The sequence below is a fragment of the Aythya fuligula genome, chromosome 9 (assembly GCF_009819795.1).
Source record: "Aythya fuligula isolate bAytFul2 chromosome 9, bAytFul2.pri, whole genome shotgun sequence".
Taxonomy (NCBI): domain Eukaryota; kingdom Metazoa; phylum Chordata; class Aves; order Anseriformes; family Anatidae; genus Aythya; species Aythya fuligula.
This window is the reverse complement of record NC_045567.1, coordinates 21,523,773-21,543,297: the sequence shown is the minus strand read 5'-3', so window position 1 is coordinate 21,543,297 and position 19,525 is coordinate 21,523,773. Positions and strand designations below refer to the sequence as shown.

The 19,525-nt window shown below is 52.3% G+C and overlaps 2 protein-coding genes across 7 annotated transcripts in view; both read right to left on the bottom strand.

The window, feature by feature from the left end:
- Positions 1 to 1,067: 1,067 nt before the first annotated feature.
- On the bottom strand, positions 1,068 to 10,296 carry SLC2A2 (solute carrier family 2 member 2). 2 transcript variants are annotated; one of them, XM_032193421.1, is made up of 11 exons: positions 7,515 to 7,547; positions 6,939 to 7,034; positions 6,513 to 6,805; positions 5,650 to 5,774; positions 4,822 to 4,937; positions 4,552 to 4,714; positions 4,042 to 4,229; positions 3,463 to 3,567; positions 1,990 to 2,091; positions 1,423 to 1,626; positions 1,068 to 1,259 (listed from the first exon to the last, which is right to left on the bottom strand). In XM_032193421.1, exons 1-11 carry the CDS (start codon positions 7,545 to 7,547, stop codon positions 1,068 to 1,070), a joined length of 1,617 nt encoding a protein of 538 aa, XP_032049312.1. The 2 variants fall into 2 exon arrangements, with proteins under 2 accessions (XP_032049312.1, XP_032049313.1); XM_032193422.1 differs by lacking the exons at positions 6,513 to 6,805; positions 6,939 to 7,034; positions 7,515 to 7,547 and adding an exon at positions 10,283 to 10,296.
- Positions 10,297 to 12,122: 1,826 nt separating this feature from the next.
- The window catches only part of TNIK (TRAF2 and NCK interacting kinase), a 137,967-nt gene continuing 130,564 nt past the window's right edge, over positions 12,123 to 19,525 (bottom strand). For all 5 annotated transcript variants that reach the window (XM_032193067.1, XM_032193069.1, XM_032193070.1 and 2 more), the window contains 6 exons: positions 19,074 to 19,208; positions 18,427 to 18,527; positions 16,683 to 16,832; positions 15,390 to 15,549; positions 14,647 to 14,786; positions 12,123 to 12,685 (listed from right to left, as the gene is read on the bottom strand). In XM_032193067.1, the coding sequence (XP_032048958.1) occupies positions 12,602 to 12,685; positions 14,647 to 14,786; positions 15,390 to 15,549; positions 16,683 to 16,832; positions 18,427 to 18,527; positions 19,074 to 19,208 (770 nt within the window). In that variant the 3' untranslated portion in view covers positions 12,123 to 12,601. The remainder of the gene's footprint in view (positions 12,686 to 14,646; positions 14,787 to 15,389; positions 15,550 to 16,682; positions 16,833 to 18,426; positions 18,528 to 19,073; positions 19,209 to 19,525) is intronic.

The following is a 19,525-nucleotide window of genomic DNA, read 5'->3' as shown; positions in this document are numbered from 1 at the left end:
AGCAGCCGGCTGTGGTCCTCCTTGGCCCACCTCTTCTCATGCCTTTCTTCATCTTTGATCTTCGCTTACACCATGGCCACTGCTCACTCGCAGTTGCTGTGAGCTCACGGTGACCCAGCAGTGCTGGTGCCTCCTCTTTAAATAAATACAGGGTGTCTGTCCTGAGGAGCTTGCTGGGCAGTAGCCGGGTGTCACACCAGGGACTGTGCAAACCTTAAAAGCTCGAGCGGAGAGCAGAGAGCAGCACGTTTTCCCCCAGAAGGAAGAAAAGTCCTCACAGTTTGCTTTTGTCACCTGGCATTCTCTCACACAGAAGCAAAATGAGCACGAACAAGGCTACAGAAACACAGCCACCTCCCTCCCACACGCTGAAGCACAGCCAGCAAACGCGACCCCAGCGGTGCCAGGCAGGAGGCACCTCCCAGTCAGTGGGGCAGGAGCCATTTACCCTTCGGGGTCCCCTTAGCTGTTACGGTTGGCCTGAGCACCATAAATCATGACAGGAAGATGGGCACAGAGGGTGGGGAAGGAGGGCAGCGAGGGAGGGGAGCGAGCAGCCATGGCTGCCCCTTCCCCTCAGGGCCCGTGTCCCTCAGCACCGCGGGCGCTCGGAGCCGCCGGCACCGCTGCCTCGCTGCTGGTTGCCCAAGGCCTCGGCTCATTCAGCAGGAGGAAGCGGCGAGCATGAGAAGAAAAAGTGAAGGCACGACGCCTCAGCATCACCCCACACAGTCCCTTCGCTCCAGCCGGGCGAGGGCCCTGCTCGATGCAGTGCTTTCCCCGCTAGTACGGCTATCGGCTCAGCACGATGCGGGGCATGGGGACACGCATATAACGTGTTCATCCTGTGCTTTCCCCGGCTCTTCCTGAGCCCGTCTGTGCCCGTGGTGTCAGAGCAAAGCGCCAGGTGGGCACCTGTGGCTGGAGGGTGCAGGCGGCCGCAGTCAGCAGTCCCCCTGGGCTGCCGCCTGCCAGGGTGGCGTGAAAGGAGACTTTTGCCCAGCGTTTCCCGCTGCGCCTGAGGGAAGCCCAGGCTCCGTCCCTTCTTTCTGCCTGTGTGGCCGTGCCTACGCCACCTCGCCGCCTCGCAGCTCTTCCAGCTCGGTCATGGTCTTGGCCGGCAGCTTCTTGCGGCGGAACACGGCCGCGATCTCCTCGAACGACTTCCCCTTGGTCTCGGGTACTTTGAGGTAGGCAAACAGGAGGAAGACCAGAAGCAGGACGGCGAAGATGACAAACACGTACGATCCGCACAGGTCCTGCAGCGGGGAGAGTGAGAGCAGGGACACGGCCGTCAGCACCACGGGTGGCTCCTTGTCACCCTACCCCAGATGACTTGGAGACCTGGGGGACACGTGCACACCCCACCAGCCTGCCCTTGGGCCCTGTAGGTATTGGTACCATTTTCCCGAGGTTTCTTACCGCAATGTACTGGAAGCACATCCCCACGATGAAGTTGCAGGCCCAGTTGCAGAAGCCGGCGATGGCGATGGCGGCAGGGCGCGGGCCTTGGCTGAACAGCTCGGCTACGATAAACCAGGGGATGGGCCCAGGCCCCACCTCGAAGAAGATGACGAAGAGGAAGATGGCGATCATGCTGACGTAGCTCATCCAGGCGAACTGGCTCTGCAAGAGGACACGCTCAGCGTTACGGCCCCAAAATGACTCTCTCATTAGTTATCGCTAATTTATTAGGTTTCTTTTTCAGATTTTTCCCCCTGTTCAGCCAAGTGGGGGCTGGACGTGTGTCATTGAGACTCTGAACGTTTGTGCTGGTGCTGGCTGGGCGTGTGGTGGGACCACAGGGGACAAAGAGTGCGATGTCCCAAGGCACTGCCCTCATCAGAGACAGCTCCAGCTATGGCTGTGTTGTCCCTTCTGAGGACTTCCACGCTTCTGTGAGAAGAAGCTTCAAAGCTTTCCCCTCGAGGGCTGGTTTGTCTTCTCTCATTTGCAAGCCACAGAGATAACGTGAGGAGTGAGCCTTACCAGGAGCACGAGTCCCACCGTCATGGCCACGGCGCTCAGCAGCATGCCCATCAGGCCAGCCAGGAACAGGGAGCGCCTGCCCGCCTTCTCCACCAGGAACACCTGCAGAAACACACAGCCGGTCAGCCGCCTGCTCTCGGGAGCTTCCACCAGGTCCATCGGCAGCAAACAGCCTGAAACAAACTTCTCCTACACGTGTATTTCTGGCTATGGACTTATTTTTCCCCTGCATCTATATTCGTCACTTCACCCAGTGGGGAGATGCGGGCAGCCCCAGAGGACAACGAATCTGTTTGTCCTACATCAGCCTCTGAGGCTGCCTGCTCCTTCCCTTCTGCTCTAAAGGACACTTTTGGCCATTACCTCAACCTCAGACATCTTTTTTTCTGCAATTATAACAAATGCTCCCAGGGGATGGTCTCATTGCTGGCGGCAGATCATCCTCCCTTCTCCCTTGCCAAGACCTGCACGGCCGTCAGTGCTTCTGCCTTTTGGTCGGGGTCTGTCATTCATTGACAGATGCGGGTAATTTTTAAAGGGCTTATGGCCAAAAGAAGCAAAGAGCAAATGTCCCCAGGGTGGATCTGGGACTGAAGAGACCGTCGGAGCTGGATGCAGCCCTCCTCCGGCTGCACAGCCTCCGTGCCTTGTTTCACCGTAACCACTCGGGGTTTCTCCTCTGCATGGGACTGGCAATGGACTTTCTCTAAAGAAGTTTTACCCCAATGCCATCCATAGGGTGGGCAAAGATCTTTTAGGACTGCGTATTTCTACAGGGCACCTAGTCCCACTTCAAGGTGAGCAAAAGTCCTTTGCTCCCTTATGCTCTCTAGAAATAGGAGGGAAAGGGCATTTCCTGCTCTTCCTATATTAATGGCCACATTAAAAAATAATTATCTCCTGATTGGAATTGTGTTAATCCTCCCAGGAGAGAGACAAGTGGAGGGAAAGGCAAAGAAAATTGAAGCCACCCTTTTATTGCTACGGAGTAGTGCCCAGAGCTGATGAGAATTGCTCTATTATTTTATTGCTGTGGAATAGCCTTCAGATATCAATCATGCAGATGCTGTGTGCTTAGGGGTGGGAAATTGAAAGAAAACAGATAAGAGAGATTGCGAGCTGCTGGCTTTACTCCAGCCCCTGCCTGCTCCTCGGGGAAATCGGACCCGCAGAATTAGTCTCGAAGGCAAATTTTGGTTTTGGGGCAGCACTGAGCTACCTGAGCATCCCCGAGCAAGGCAACGCAGCTTTCATTCATGGTGCATTCAGCAGAGCTGTTTGGCAGCAACGAGCCCTGTTTCAAGGCTTGATTTTCCAGACGAGGGAATGCCCAGGGAATGAATTTTTTCCCATAGCGTGTGCAGGGTCGGCCCTGCAAAACTGCGACCCCCCCAGCCCTGGGATAAAATCGTGTTTCAAAGTCAAATTGCTGCTCACCCGTTTTTGTAGCCTAGGGCAGAACTATTTACTTACAGAGATAACAGTGAAGACCGTGTTCACCACTCCAACGCCAATGGTTGCATAAACGGGTTGGTCAACTCCGGCTCTCTCAAAAATGTTTGTGGAGTAGTAAAAGATCTATCAAAATACAGCGGGACGGAGGATTAGGTAACAGGGCAGGGGGAACTTTTTGTTCTCCCCAGGGAAGAGCTGCTCTTGCTTGGCTGAGATTTGAAGTGATTTAATTGCAACCGGTCTTTCAAATTGTAATGATTTGGTACAATAATTAAAGCTGAAACTTTCCAAGAAACCTGAGGGAGTTAAAAATCCCGTTGCAATTCCCCTCCTGAACTATGGCGTTTGCACGTGGAAAACTTTTCTTCCGTGCAGCCCCGTGTTTAATCTTGAAAACCAGACCCCCAGCACGGCGTGTTGGAGGCAAACACCTTGGTGGGACTGAGCTTTAAAAGGATTTTAAAAGACTCTTGCTACATTGGAGTGACTCTGGTCCCTCCCTTCTCTCTAAGAATAAGGCGATTCCTGCCTCGTGGAAGTTAAGGACAGGAGGTGAACGTGGATTGCTTTAAAGACAAAAGGATTTGGGAGGCTCACCGCATTGATTCCCGAGAACTGCTGGGATATCTGGACCATCAGCGCCACGATGACGGCCTGCCGGTACTTCGAGGAGGTGAAAAGCTGCCCGATGGAGACTTTCTTCTCACTCGCCGCTTCTTGCTTTTCTTTCTCCATCTCAGCAATCTCTTTCATCGGGTCACAGTTTCCTCGGAGCCTTTTCAGACCTAACGAGAGAAAAAAAAAAAAAAAAAAAGATGAACCATTGATTATGGAGCAGCCACGGCCACGCTGCGAGATGTGTGAGCTGCTGCAGGAACTGCTCGGGGTTTGCTGCGTGATTGCAGTCGTGGGGATTTCCTACAAAAGTGTTGCAACAGAAAACCCTGCACCTGCTAGATGAAAGCCCTGGGGTGGAGAGGGGCAGTGTGGAAAGGAGCAGCTGCACCCAGGGACACCTGTGAGCCCTCAGCCACGCTCTCCCCTCGGTGTTTAATACCACGGACGGTGTGAAAACAGCCCCAGACGAGCCCAGAGGTTGTGTCTTACTCTTTTTGGCCTCCTCCACCTTCCCCAGCTTGATGTAGAGGTATCGGGGGCTCTCGGGGCACAGCAGGAGCAGGAAGAACTGCAGCAGGGCGGCCACGCCGGACAGCCCCAGCAGCAGGGGCCACATCTCATCGTTGCCGAGGAGGAAATCCAGCCCCAGGACCTGCAATAATAGGGTCGGGTTTGAGAGGAGATTTACCCACAGGTTCCCAGCTGGGGTATCCCCAAGCCCTGCGATACCCTCTCTGCCCTGTGCCTTCTCCTCCTCACCTGGCTGATGAGGATGCCCGTGACGATCGCCAGCTGGTGCAGCGTCCCCAGCGCTCCGCGGAGGGCGGTGGGAGAGACCTCGCTCACGTACATGGGCACGAGGCCGGAGGAGAGCCCTGCAGGGAGCACACGGGGCGTCAGCACCCCGGGATGGCAGCTCCGTGGTCAGCAGAAACCTCTCCCCAAACCGGGAGGGAGGACGGAGCCCACATCCAATGTCCCACATCCCACATCCCATGTCCCTCATCCCGCCCAGCCTGCCTCCCGCGGGGCCAGCAGCGCTGTGCACGTGAACACGGGCAGCCCGGCATGGAGCAGAGCTGCTGGGAGCAGTTATTGCGGAGCAAAGAGCTCTCTCCAGTCTTTCCTTGACCTGTCAGAGTGCAGCGCTGCCTTTACACGCCAGTACCAGTGATAGCGAGCCGCATTTCTGAGCTGATTCCAATACAATCCCCTATTATCTGCCTGATATCTTCTCCTCCCTATCTGTGGAGCTCCTGTACTAGGTGCAGCCGGCTGCAGATAGTGCTGTTGTCCGGGGAACCTTTCAAACACTGTGAGTAACAGCGCGCTATGTGACAGCCACCACCGAGACCCAGCCTTGACATCAAGGCGCTGCTCCCCGCTCCCTTCTGGCGCGAGGGAAACCGAGCTGATTTTATGACCGAGCTGGCCCAAACACCCCTGGGGAACATCCCGGATTGAGGAGGACGGGTGTGTGTGGGGGGAGAGGCGAAGTGCCACCTGCCAAACCCCTCGGGAACCCCAAAAAATATTAAAAAAAAGAATAAAGTTGCAAAAGGTGAGAAGCCCTCAGTGTGCACTCACCGCAGTACAGCCCCGTGATGGCCCTGCCGGCGATGATGAGGATGTGCGACGGCCCGAATTTGGCCAGCCCCATGAGGAGGTTGCCCACGATGGAGAGGACGTTGACCACCAGCATGGCCTTCACCCTGCAGGGAGGCAGCACCGCTCGGCCCTGCGCCCCCAGCACCGCCGCAGGAAAGAGCCAGCGGGGAAAGGGCGACGGGGACACGCAGCAGGGGGGCAGCCGGGTTGCCTAAATCACGTTATAGGGCCGGGGGAAAGCCTATCCAGAAACCTTCCTCTTGCTTTTGTCATACAGGGAAAGGTGGGATCAGTAAATGCTGCTCGTTGATCTCTGGTCTGAGAGCTCAAATAAAACATCCGATAAATTATTTAGGGTTTTAATAAGTCAGAGCTCTGGGATGCTTGGAGCGGCATTTTGGAGGTTTGAGGGGTTTTTCATTGTATTAGGAAAACCAGCATGAGTGGCGTTTTTATAAGAAGGACACCGTTTTTTGGAGGAAAACAAACAGGCAAACAGAAAGGCTCCGGCTCTGTCTAAAGTCTGAAATTCCTGGCGAGGGGTCTGGGTGCCGTGACTCGCCTGGGGAGAGCTCGGGAGCAGGGAGGGCAGGTGGAGGACTTCCAGCCCCGGAGCGTTCACAGAAAGCCATAAATACCTGAGGAAACGAGGCCGGTGCCTCCCAGCCCTCCACCCCCCCAGCGCCCCACGGAGACCCCCTCAGGTGCGTGGGGCCATGCGGCAGCCTCCTCGTTAGAGGGCAAACCAGAGCCTCGTGGCCGGCATGCAGGAAAAATTGGGGTGAAAGATGCCCTTTTTGCCTCAAACGGGGGGGTGGGGGGGTGGGTGGGTTGCTTCTCACCTCCCCAGCCGGTCGCCGATCCAGCCCACGGTGAAGGAGGACACCATGCCGCCGATGGCGAACACGGACACGGAGAGGGACCAGAACATGGTGAGGACGTGCGAGGAGGCGGCCGGGTCCTCGGGGGGCACGAGCATCCCCTCGGTGCTGCCCCAAGCCCCCGTGCTGGGGACGGTGCTGGGGACGGTGCTGGGGATGGTGCTGGGGACGGGGCCGTCCTCCTCGGAGGCGTTGGTGGCCAGCCTGTCCATGGGGACGATGCCCAGCACGCGCGCATAGTGGGCTTCTATCACCTGCAAAGAGGAAAATCGCCGTCGGCTCACGTCTGTACCCCCCCGGCTGTGTTTTGGGGTGTTTTCCACCAGGGAATGGGGACACCCCGGGGTTCCCCAGGCTCCTGACCCTGCAGCCCGGCTCGGTGCTTACCTTCTGGGGCGCGTTGATGACGCCCAGGCTGTAGCCGTACTGGAAGAAGCCCAGCACCGCGGTGAAGACAGAGAGGACCAGCGTTCCCGTCAGGTGCTGCCGAGGGAGCAGAGAACAGCCTCAGCCTCTGCCCTGCCCCAGGACCCCCAGGTGAGCCCCCGGGGTTGCTCTGCGCACAGAGCAACCTGAGCCCACCGCCCTGCTGGTCCCCGGGGGCTTTGTGGGGCTGGCAGCAGGAAGGGGCACAGCAGCGCTGCTGGAGCAGAGCAGCTCAAAAAACAAACAAACAAACAAACAAAAAAAACAGCCAAGATTTTGTTTTTGAGCAATCCCGTTCCAAATATCTTTTCCCTTCATCGCGGTTGAGATTATCCCGCAAGGTGACAAAGTTCTTAAAAAATAGCAGCAAATAATCCCTCGGCCCCTTTGCCCCCGCTCTGTACACAAACCTCACAGGCCAGATAATTAAGGGGGAAAATTTTGTTGGCTTTGCTCTTAGCGGGCAATAAATACCACCCCTGGGTGCTGGTTTCCCTTGGGAATTCCAGTGCACAGGCGGTGCTGGGCTGTGGTTACCTTCTCCGCTTGCATTTTGCTTTTCTTTTCCATCCCTCGGCTCCTCCGCTGCGCTCCCGGCTCTGTCCTGGGCTGCGGGACGAGGGCTCAGTGCAGGAGGAGGGACAGCGGGAGCAGCAAAGAGGTTTGACACGGGAGATGGAGCTGTACCACCTCCAGGGTTAATGAGAAACCCGTCTCCCCAGCACTTATATCCTCCATCTGGCCGGCCCTGAGCCCTTCCTGCCAATCCCGTGAAATTTTGGGGGGGACAAACGAAAGAACGGGACGGCCCCAAAGACAGGGGGTGGACCTGGGGGGTTTTTGGCTGTCCCTCGGTGAGGCAGCCAGCAGCACCGGGACGAGGCGTGCGGGGGGCTCGGGGATGTGCCGCAGCCGGGCTGTGGGCGCTCTGCACCCGTCTTGGCTTCCACCTGGGATTTGTTTGCTGAACCCCAAACATCTCGCTGAGCTTCAGCAAGAAGAAAACTTCCCGGCACGTGTAGCAAAGATGCTAGAAAACGAGTGGTTTATTTCACCATCACTTGGCACCCGGTTGAAAACAGCTTTGTGTGTGTGCGTGTGTCGTGCACGCAGAGGATGCACAAACCCCGAGGTGTGCGGGTCTCTGTGCAGCCACCGCCGCACACCTGCAGCCAGGGAAGGAGAGCGCTGTAGGCATGGACGGAGACACGACACAGCAAAACAGCCCAGAAACCACCACGAGGCCGTCCCTGTTCGTTACGAAGCCCACCACGGGGCTCGCGCCGTGCTGCCGATGCTGCCGATGCCGTCGGGTATCGCTGCCCTGCCGAACTTTGCACCTTGATGCAAAATCTGGTCTGAGCTGGTCTCGTGGGCGCGGGCTCTGCCACCATCAGCTGGCGATGGATGCAGAAGCCAGCGCGGGCACGCCAAGGCCTGACTCAGCCCCGAGGTGATTAACGCGCCCAAGGTGAGCTGCGGTGGCTTTGGCAGCCGAGGTAGGGTGAGTCACCGATGCTCAGGCAGCCTTCACATGGGCGCTACATGCACCTTCTACGGAGGAAGAGGAAAAAAAAAAAAGAGAGAAAAAGACCACTAATCTTTGCTCTGGTCTCAGAGTAAAACTTTAACCTGGGCAAAGTGTTCGCTGCATTCCTGTGCGCATTGATCGCAGCCCCGCCAGCTTCGGGAGGATCTGGGACACTTGCACGTGTCCCTGCGTGGGGTGCCTGAGGTGAGGAGAGCAATGGGGGCACCGGTGGGGCGTGGATGATGGGAAACACCAAAAAAAGAGAGCGGGGTGATGCTGGGGTACCCAGTGCTGTGATGCACACTGCCAGAGACTTGCCCCTGGGCGAAGTTTTAATTAAATACGTTAATTAAATACATTAAAGCATGCATTTGGCTCCTGGTGGCACTGTCACAGCCCAGCCCATGTTTTTCTGAACTGGGCTCTGGATGTGGCCGTGTCGCCTTGCACAGGTTTGCAGTGGGCAGCTCAAGGCTGGCTTGCAGGTGGGAAAAGGCTGCTTGGTGTGCGAACCCAGGGCTGGTGCACAAACCCAGGGCTGTTATAAACCCAGAGCTGATGCGTAGACCCAGGGCTGGTGTGTAAAGCCAGCACACGACCCCAGGGGGCTGTCAGCTCAGCGCCTGCCAGCGCACAGCGCTCCTGCTACCAGAGCGAGGTGCCCGAGCCCAGCCCGCCCGTGCTGGAGGAAAGGCGGCCCCAGGAGCTGCAGGAGCAGAAGGAAAAGGAGCTGCACGCCCAGGTGCTGAAGGCACAGTTCTGGCTGACGCCAGAGAACGAGGGCGGTGGTCCTGCGAAATGCACAGGTAAAAACCCCGCTGTGCACCCTCGGCGTTGTTTGCCCACAGCAGCACTCCCACTGCTGCTCGGCGGGTTCCTTATTAATAATGTGCAAGATCCACGCGCGGTAACGCGCCGCTTGGTCGTCCCCGCTGCCTACTATGCCGTGCCTACCGCAATTAGCGGTGCTGCCAAACACGATGGGATGCGATAAAAGCCCTGGGTTAAGGTTTGTGTCAGGCTGAAGAGCTGAGCGTGCTCTCACAGCACTGAAAGCGGCTCAGAGCACGGACAGCGAGGTTTCTCTGCGCTGGGGTGGCCGAAACACCCTTGCTGTGGTCCTGGGCTTACTCCGAGGCAGCTTTCTTGCGAAAAGCAAACCAAACGAAGCAGGAAAAATAAACCAGGAAGACGCAGCTCCTAGGGCTGTGGATCTCCGGATAAAAGCACGATGGTGAGAGGCACACCGGAGGTTTGCACGGGAGCGTTACGCACTGCAGGACTTCAGGCACATCCAGGTAACATCACCCGCGGCCGTGGCGGTTTGCAAGGTGAGCGCTTGGGCTGGGTCTGGAGGTGGAGAGCGGTGCCAGAGCACCACAGGGGGACGTGGGCAGCCAGCAGACACCTCTGGGATGTGCCAGTGGCGGCAGCATCCTGCTCCCTGAGCAGGATTTGCTGAACAAACCAACCTCTGCCGGGTCTCGCAGTGAAGCAGCGAGTGGTGCCCGCACCGTGCCCGGCACGCAGCCTCAGTGCCCAAATCCCTGCACCAGCTGCAAGGGGCCAAGAGGCCAGGGCTGAGCCCAGGAACCACAGCCCCACAGCCTCAGCCAGCCCCCAGCCTCCAGGGGCACGTTTAGGGCCACCCCGAGCGTTCCCTTTCCGTCCCCACATACATATATGCAATACCAACCCCAAAAACACCCTGCAGTGAGAAACGTGCCGTGAATCGCGCTCTGACAGGGGTTTGGAAGCGCTTTCAATCTGCAACAGGCTCAAATGCATCTCGCACTGCAGCCTTTATTTCTCATTCTGGGATGCCCGAGCCCCTGTGCACTCATCCTGCCCCAAAATGTTGCTTCCTGAGACCCTCCAGGAAAACAGCATTGTGGCTCCAAGCCCTGAGAAGCCACTGGAGCCCGGAGACTTGCTGCCAGCTATCGCCCCGCGTGGTGCTCACAGAAATCTGAGAGGCATGGCTTCGTGTCGAAGGCTCGTGATTTATTGCAGTTGGCACCAGAAATGCTTTTGATCTGTTATGTCCGTGTACACACTGTAAACAGAACTGTGTTAATATTGGCTTCTTAGGATTGTTTCACATGACTCCGTGGTTTTAAAAAATACATTCACAAACTAGCGTATGTTTAAACACAACGATTCCTTTTTATTTCATAACTGTACTCAAAACCCCACAATTAAAAAATAATAATTTAAAGCCGTGTATTCTGAACCAGTCACATCAAGGAGGGGAGCAAAATAAAGAGGAAAGGAGAGTCATCAGTTTGCAACATAATTTAATAAACCCCTCTGGTTTCAGGTAGCGACCACAGAGAAAATACAAAGAGCTGGTGGCAATCAGTCTGCGACGGGACTTGTCCCGGGGTTTGTTCCAGCACCGTGGTATTAGGGCCGGCCCAGCAGCTTGTGGGGCCGTGCTGGACCAGAGGCAAGTGGCCAGCAGCAGGAGGGTGCCCGGTGCCCACGAGGTGGCCCAGGAGGCTGCCCCCACCAGCACCGAGCCGCGTGGCTGTGGGCATCGTGTCCGGTCCCATCCCGACCCATCCCATCCCCACCGCTGCACCCCCCCGGCAAGCAAACATTTTTTGCCCTGGATAAAGATTCGAGTTTGACCAGGTCCTGTTGATTTAATCATTTTTTAATAAAGCCATCGTTACTGAGTACACCAAGATTGCCAGGTAAGCTCTCTATATGTCGCTGGAGGTAACAGTGCTGTGATCAACAGCAAAACAACAAAACAAAACAAAAACAAAAAACCCAACCAAAAAAAAAAAAAAAGAGAACAAAACCCAAAACAAAACGAGGTAGGTTAAAAACCAGCAACACAGACCTTGTTATGCGACACCCCAATACCACAGGCGGCCATGCTTGCAGCTACTGAGAAAGAAAACCCCAGATACGCACTGAAAATGTAAATCAACTGAGCAGAGTTTATAAGGACACGATTCAACCTGAACTAAACACACACACATTTCGGCACAGATGTTGTCTTCCACTGTATGTTGGGTAATTCGTAGGGAGCGGAGGGGGCAGAAAACGAGTATAGATTCAGACCCTTGGCCGAAGAAACCACACACATATATATAGTTTGAAGCTCTTTACAAGCCCGATGCAGCAAGGCGCAGGGTGGGCGGCTCGCTTCGGCCCCGTCGCCTCCAGGGGCGAGCGCCCGCGGCTCGCGGCGCCTCCGGCATCGGGCCCGGTGCCCGCGGCACCCCCGGGAGCCGTCTGCGGCCGCGGCCCCCCTGCGGCACCCGGTCCCCTCCGTCCCCGTCCCGGTGCCCCCGCGGCGGGCGGGCGGCCGTCCTCTCCCGCCAGCATCCGGAGCAACAGCAAACGGCACCACTGTCCCTGTCACGACACAGCACTGGGTGAAGATCCATATAGAAATATGGATTGACAGACTTGACAAAAATGGTAGCTGATTTTTATTAGTCTAAGGCTAGTAGCTTAGCCATTTAAAATCCATTTCCCAAAAGAGGGGAAAAAAAATCTATTATTTTTCTCTTCTTTAAAAATCCGTTAAGCCGTTGCTGCCAAAAGCAACATGTAAATGTTGGTGAAGGCAAAAGATTTCTAAAATTACCCAGCTATACGGTTATGGCCTTCATCACAAAGATAAAAGGTACATTTATTGTGCTGTCTCTCACCAGATTTAATTGGTAACTTTACAACATACTATATATTTGATGCTAGCAGGCAGACAGAATTAAAAACAGACTTTTTGACACTTGTTTCTTTCCCCGTTCTTACAAAGTAGGGGACAAAGAAAAAGTAAAATTTAAAAAAAAAAAAAAAAAAGAAGAAGAAAACTCATAACCCACTATAACACAGCGTAATCAGGAGACCTGGGGAGGCGGTGTCCCTATTCCAAGCGCGAGCGCCCGTCCCTGCCGCGCGTGCCCGAGCCCCCCGGAGCCGCTCCCTGGGGCAGCGCTGAGCCGGCGAGGGGAGCGTGGGGAGCCGTGATCCGCAGGGCCCTCCGCACCTGCCTCTACAGTGTTAGTCCACGTGTTTAATGTCCTTTAAATTAGAAATAATGCCACGGAGGTAAGTGCCGAGTGCTCCTCTGTTACCAGTTCATCATGGAGTTTCTGTTGAGGGTCATGAAAAACACTTGGCTGCTTCCTCCGGATCTCACCGACGCGAAAAATACCTGGATGGAGACAAAAACACCCCGTATTAAATGCTGGCAGGGGTAAAAGGGAGTTTATTGATTGTCTTGTGAACCAGGAAAGCAAGAGCTGAGCCACACCCCGTGCAGTCTGCTCCATCCAGACCTGCCTCTCTGCTCTTTTCTCTGGGTGACAGCAGAAACGTGGGCAGAGATGTGGGAGCTGCTGGACCCATGGGGTGCTCGCAGTGCCTGCAGCCCAGCCCGGGGAAGCGGCTGCCAGCGAGAGCAGCGCGGCCCTGGAAGGAGCCAGCCCAGCGAGGCCAAGCAAGGCTCGGCTCAAATCCCAAGTGCTTATTAGTAAACACCATAATAAAACCTCCCTCGCTATCACCACTGCAGAGAGCAAGGTTTGGAAAGCCTTAAAAATACCAAGTTTATCACACAGCACTGCCATGGCATCATTTATTATGCAACATTAATGTGACTGCTTCCAGGGCTTTATATCCTGCTAAACGTTAACCATTTGGGTCAATACGGTAGTTATCTGCCTTGGCTGAAAATGCTCTTCTTTGCAGAAGTTAGTTACGTTATTTCAGCTACTTCTGAATGCTACGTCAGGGAAAACTCAAACTTTCCTTCAATATTTTCAAGACACACAAAGCCATCAGGGCTCTCTAGGAAGAATATGCAGTTCGGTGCTTCCGTCTGGATCCACCAACATCTGACCACAGTGGAAGTCTTAAAAAACAAGTCATTTGCAAGTATTTTACGGGGACACTTCTTCAGCTTCTGCTGCTAAAGTATGTGAAGACTTCGTCCTTTCTGAAAATAAAATCATTCAGTCTTCACAGCACTTTCATGATTAGCCTCTTGCCCAGAAAGAGAAACATCTGTTTTAGGTATCTCAGATGCACCAGTGGTCAGCTGGTTCCATCATTTTAGAAAAATAGAGGTGCTTTTTACCCCCCAGCGTTCTTAGAAAAGGAAAAAATCAATAGGAACAAAACAGAAAAAGACCAATTTAAATGAACAATATAAAACCTAGAGTCAAGTTCTCAAAAGTAAGGAAAAAAAACAACTAAAGGTATTTGGACACAACTAAAATTCAGCTTCGTGGGCAACTTCGCACGAAATACCTCAATTAAAAGATAAGGATACGTTTTTTCCAGAGTCCCAATGTAACTTCATGCAACAGGTAGGCCAACTAAATAAACTAATTGCGGCCTCAAATCTTGTTTATTGCATGTTATTAAACCCTGCTCTGGCGACACAGCAATCAGTTTCTTCACGTGTTTTGAGCTTGTGCTCTTTACAGAAGAATTCCCCACTCCATGGTCCTGGTTTATCCTGGTGAAATCTTGTGACACGAGGCAATACCGCCAGCAGAAATCAGATCTCCGCATTCAACCACCTCTTCCATGAAGATATCCCTTCTCCTCCAGGCATTTCTTCTTCCCTCATTCCCTGCACACCTTCCTCCCTCAGCAACACCCAAGCCAAGGGTAATCTGCACAGCCATGAAACTTGACCATGCAGCTCTGGTGCCCCCCCAGAACAATATTTATCAACGTTGTCCATATAAAGAGATGGGGGTCCGTGCAAAAAATAGCTTATCACAGAACTACAAAGGCATCTTAATGTCTCTACACCCAAGTTCACATTAGGGTTACTTCCACAACCTTACTGCTACCATTTCTCAACTTTTGCAGTTTATTTGGTGGCCTCAACAATTAACGTTCTGATGCAACACTTGAAAGAAATTCAAGCCAAGTCAACGGAGACCTCAGTTTGAGGTGGAAGAGATCTTGGTTGATATTCCCACCACAGGCTGAGATCTACATCCACTGAAGAGAATTAATTGGGACTGGGTTTATGGGTATTGTTTATTAAACAGGACCTTCAGCTTAATTACTTATTAACCCCAAGATAAACTAGACCCGAAGTCTAAAAGTAGCTGGTTGTAGCGTAAAGCATGGATACAAGCTTTGAAGTGGACTCACCTTATCATTTCTTTCACATAGAAACTTTAACCTTTGAGCTCGCTTGTGCATAAATACTCCGTCCAAATGTCCTGTCTCCACTGACCGGATTTCAATAGCTTTCTCTCCCCAGCCCATTATTTGATTGGAATGAATGTAGGCTGTCAAAAGGAAGCGTTTGGCACATGTTACTACAGGTGTTGAGCTAAATATTACACAATGGGCACAAAAACTCTTATCAGCTGTTACTCAAAGTCTACGTAGACGAATCACAGAGCTCTGCTAAATAGCCTGTAAGTAGCACTTTTAATCCAGAAGTTGCTGAGTGCTTTAAAGAGAAGATGTTACACTTCTGCTTTCTGCAGGTGAGGAGCTGGACAGTGACCTGCCTGCACAGTCTGTGGAGTCTCTGTCCTACTCTGCACCCAGCGCCTCTTCCACTCAACACAGCATCCCACCAATATAACAGCTTATACTTAGGATAAAACACGGATAAAATATTCAGTAAGTCATCTGCTTTTTCTGTGCAGGACTAAACTGTATAAATTTAGCAAGTGCATCTCTTATCTGGCTGAGAGAAATCTCCTTTGATAAACAAAATCCCAAATGACTCTAACTCAGCATCCTTGACTCTGCATCTTACACTGTTACCTCTGTCCTCTACTAAACCACATCACTGAGCTCTACATCTAAACGTCTTTTAAAGACCTCCAGGGATGGTGTCGTATGTGTTTTATGCAGGTGAAGAGGAAGGGTTGACCTACCCACAGAAGTAGGCATCTCTCCCCACTGGAGCACCACATCTTTAGTTATCCGTCCGTAGGTGTTCACGTACACGCCTTCGTCCTCGTAGCACACAAGCATCTCCATCCCGTCTGTTTTAGGCAGGATGACAATGGCGTGAGGAGTAATATTGCCCTGAATCTGCAGTTAAAATAAACCCTACAAGTCAGAATTACATTGAATGGAGAAAGTGGTAGGGGGAAGGGAGCAGAGCCTTAGAAAAAACAAAACCCCAAACCACACCGAGAACAAAACCCTCACTCCATTCAACAAACAGGCATCAGCTTTTAGAGATAAGCTTGAAGGGGAATAAACTGTCATGTTTACCCTACCATCAAAGCTGTCGTAGACATCAAGGATAAACAGGTTCAGCAATTATAGAGAGATCACAACATATACGCCCCCAAGAGTGACAGCTGACACTTGGCAGTAACACAAATCAGCAACTGTTGACTGATGAATCCATCTTCTATTCAAATTAAGGCAAATAAACCCAGAATTTTACAGGTAGCTCTAGGGAGGAAACATTCCCCTTTCCTGAGGGTAGTAACAGTAACTTTCCACCCCCACCTGACCTTCCATAGGTAAGAAAACAAAACCATCCCAAACTGCCCCCATATTTCTCCTGGGTTTCTTGCCAGCTCTTGCAGCAGCTCTGTTGCTCTACTCAGCAGTTCCTGGATTCCATCAATAACACCATTTTTCCCCCTAAGCCCCTTTCTCATGCTGGTTGGTACAACAGCATGGATGGAGCTTAAATAAGCCACCAAGAATATCCTTATCTACAATATTTTTGTAGCTCTGGTTCTTTCTTGAAATAGCCTATGGACCTGAGAATGAACCTGTGGTGAGTCTCCACTGTCTGGGAGTTGGGCATTTCAGCCTACAACCTGGCTGAGATTTTGGGCTACCCTAATCCTGCAACCTTTGCTTGGGCAAATTGCACTGCCTCAGGGCATCTCGCCCTACAAAGAGCTCCATTACTGCTCCATGCGGTGTCAGGACTAAGATTCTCCTTTCTGTGGGACCTGGCAACCTTACACCTGCCTGCTTGGGCACAAGGACAGCAGTGGCCCGTGTGAATGATGGCCATGAAGTTGGTGATACCTCCGCATCCTCTTTAGGCAAGCTATCAGTGAGGATGGCACTGGAGAATGTCATACCCACGGCAGGATGTCCCCTGACCAGTCAGCATTTTTGAGACACAAAAAGCCCGGCCAAACCTTGCTGGGGACCTGCGTTAGTCATGCAGCAGCACTCCCCCATGTACTCACGTGAGATGGTATATAGATATCATAAGAGTTCCCAGAATCTACATCAATCACATGGAAACCAGTGTGGGATCCAAAGATAACCTTGAGTCTCTGACCCTCTTCTACAGTGAGATCGACAAGCAACGGTTTGTGCTGGAGATCTGCAAAAGACTTTTATAATCCTTTCAGTGAGTATCACGGAAAACCAACAGATCCCTACAGCAGACTGGTGCAGTTTTGAAATTGCATTTATTTGACCGTGTTTCCTATTAAACGTGTCATTATTTATATTCCTGCCTCTGTTCCTACGTCAGACACATCAGGGGTATTACGCACTCACTCCAGCCACCCGAGCAGAGAGGTGCTCACCCTTGCCAAGCACAGCTTTTCCCCAGGAGCCCAAGGCCAGCCCGACAGTTCGGTCTCTGAAGGAAGGAGCCAGAGACCTTGGTTGTACATCAGCATGCAGCTCAGCCAGCATGCAGGGACCCCCCAGTTCTGGTGCTGCTCAGCGTAACCAAGAGCAAAGTCTGCACACAGCTGTGAGCAGCCACCTCCCCTCTCGGTGGGTATCACCGCTCCAGTTTGGGCAGCTAAAACAAGTAAAATCAGACATCCTTTATCCTGTTCAAGCTAACGTGCTGGGTACACGTTGGGATAAGCTCCCTGGCATGGACCAAGCTGGGACAGAGTACGTCCTCCCATGGCTTAGGTCTCCAGCAGGAGGGTGAAACGCCCCCAGGGAGAGAGAAGGGCGAATTGCCCCCTGCACAAGTGCCCCTCTGACTCCTGACAGGGAAAATTAGTGAGTGGAAAAGCAGCAGCAGGAGCACCAACCAGCATCCTAACTGCAGCCCGTGGAGGCTGGATCCCAGGCTACTTAACTGCTGCTGAGCTCTTCAGATCACCCAGCCCATTTATTCTGGCTTTTGTTCAGAGAAAGCAAATGTGACCTAATACTGAATAAGCCCATTTGTGCTGGAAGGATGCAAAATGAGATTACTCAGCGTGAAAGTCTCCAGAAGGCACTGCCCCTTGTGACTTGCTGCTGCACAGAGCTTAGAAGGAAAAGTGCTTTAAAGTACTAAGTACAAAATACCCGTTGGCAGGTTATGTAGGAGAAAGGTCTCACTGAAGGAAACTGAGGTAGATGAAAAGGGAGAGAAAGAGAGAGGGAGAGAAAGAGTGGGTCATTCTCCTGGAATTTCTATCTTGAAACAGAATCCACATTGCAGAAGGGGAGAGGACCTTGCAAAATAAAAATGGAAAACAATGCCAGCCCATTTTCACATTACACGTGGAAAATTAGTCAGAAGTTAAAGCAGGCAAACGAACACAAAAGAAAAGCAACCCCAAACCCCAACTTAATTTTACTCAAGGACACTTGGCCAGCTTTCTGCAAACTTCCCCTGTGAAGCCTCCCAGGAAAACCTAGAATTAATGCCTAATTGTTAGCCATAAACAGCGCGTATCACATCTCTTCAGCCAGGAGTTTCAGAACTCGCTGCCAGGGGAAGTACAAGGATGATAACGTTTCTGAGGAGTGCTTTTGTTTGCGTCCTTGAGACCTGAACGGCCTGGCACCTTGCAGCTAGTCTGTCAGGAATCGCTGCGGGTGCTTCTCTTCATCGGCTCTCAAGAGACTGAACCCAAGTCTCAGGTCCCCGAGGGACTACATAAGCAAGACACTTTTCTGTTCTGCATTGTACAGAAACCTCGCGTATTTGCAACTACAGAGCGTATTTTGGTGACCAGAAAAACGTACCTTAAATGCCATAAACTTGTGATATGGTTTAGGAGCCCAAGCATAGATCTCTACAGCATTCTTTAAGGCAATCACCAAGAACTTGATTCTTTCATATTTCACTAAAATTAAAAACAACAACAACAACGTTTAAAACATTCACTTTTGCTTTGTGACTGAGTAATTTATCTTTAAAACCAGCTTCTAAGGCTCTCCCTCTATTGGTTCCCACGTGGTAAAATGTCCACCTAATACATATAGATTAATAGCAAAATTATTTGTGGCTGTGGTCTGCCCACAATTTTAAGAGAAATCATCAGATCAAACCTAAGACTATAGAATAAACATCTCCAAGACTCCAAGTGTCTTTTGCCTGTAACATATGCAGTACATGACTAATCAGATAAAGCAGAAGATTTTTAACAGCAAGCCATTTTATCACGTAGGCTATGATAGAAGAACTCCCAGTGCCCAGTGCTGTGGGGCAGGCAACCAGCCCTCTGCATCCAGTTAGCATCACCCTCTCCAGGCTCAGAGCTATGGACACAATGCACCTTCTCAGTGCGAGAGCCAACCAGATGCTATTTTCACAGCTGTAGTGACACAGAAAATGCCTCCAGCCATTTTCCCACTGGCGCCAGCCCAGCAGGGTGGCCCCAGCCACTCACCAACTTTGTAGTGGATGCAGCCTTCCAGGTCCCCAACCGTGATCCAGCCCTGCTTCTTCTCCACTTCGGGGTCGTTGTGTAAAATCCTGTTTCTCAGCCAGGACAGGTAGTACACTCGCAGCTTGTTCTTCTTTCCTGTTGGCAAAGGAAACCTGGCCATAAGAGGCAGTGAGAAGTAACAGAGCACCACCCAGCCCCATGGAGAGCCCCAGGCTCCTCCTCTCTGTATGCCACACAGGGCAAGCAGAACATGCTTGCAAGGAAAACCTTGAGATTTCAGTGTTTATTTTCACTAATGTATTTCACTAAGATAAAATTTAAGTTATTTTCAAAAGGAAGTTGAAATAATAATATAGTTGTTTTTGTATTTTTGCTTGTGCCTTCGTCTCCCACTCCGCTGGCAGATGCGGTACGAGCTGGGCTCTGCTTACTGCAGGCTGGAAACTCCGGCT

Coding starts and splice junctions, on each gene's coding strand:
- SLC2A2 (XM_032193421.1), bottom strand. CDS start 7,547: ATGGAAAAGAAAAGCAAAATGCAAGCGGAGAAG. Junction 4,230..4,551: donor GGTGGAGGAGGCCAAAAAGA/GTAAGACACAAC, acceptor TTCTCTCGTTAG/GTCTGAAAAGGCTCCGAGGA. Junction 1,260..1,422: donor TGTGCTTCCAGTACATTGCG/GTAAGAAACCTC, acceptor TCCCCGCTGCAG/GACCTGTGCGGATCGTACGT.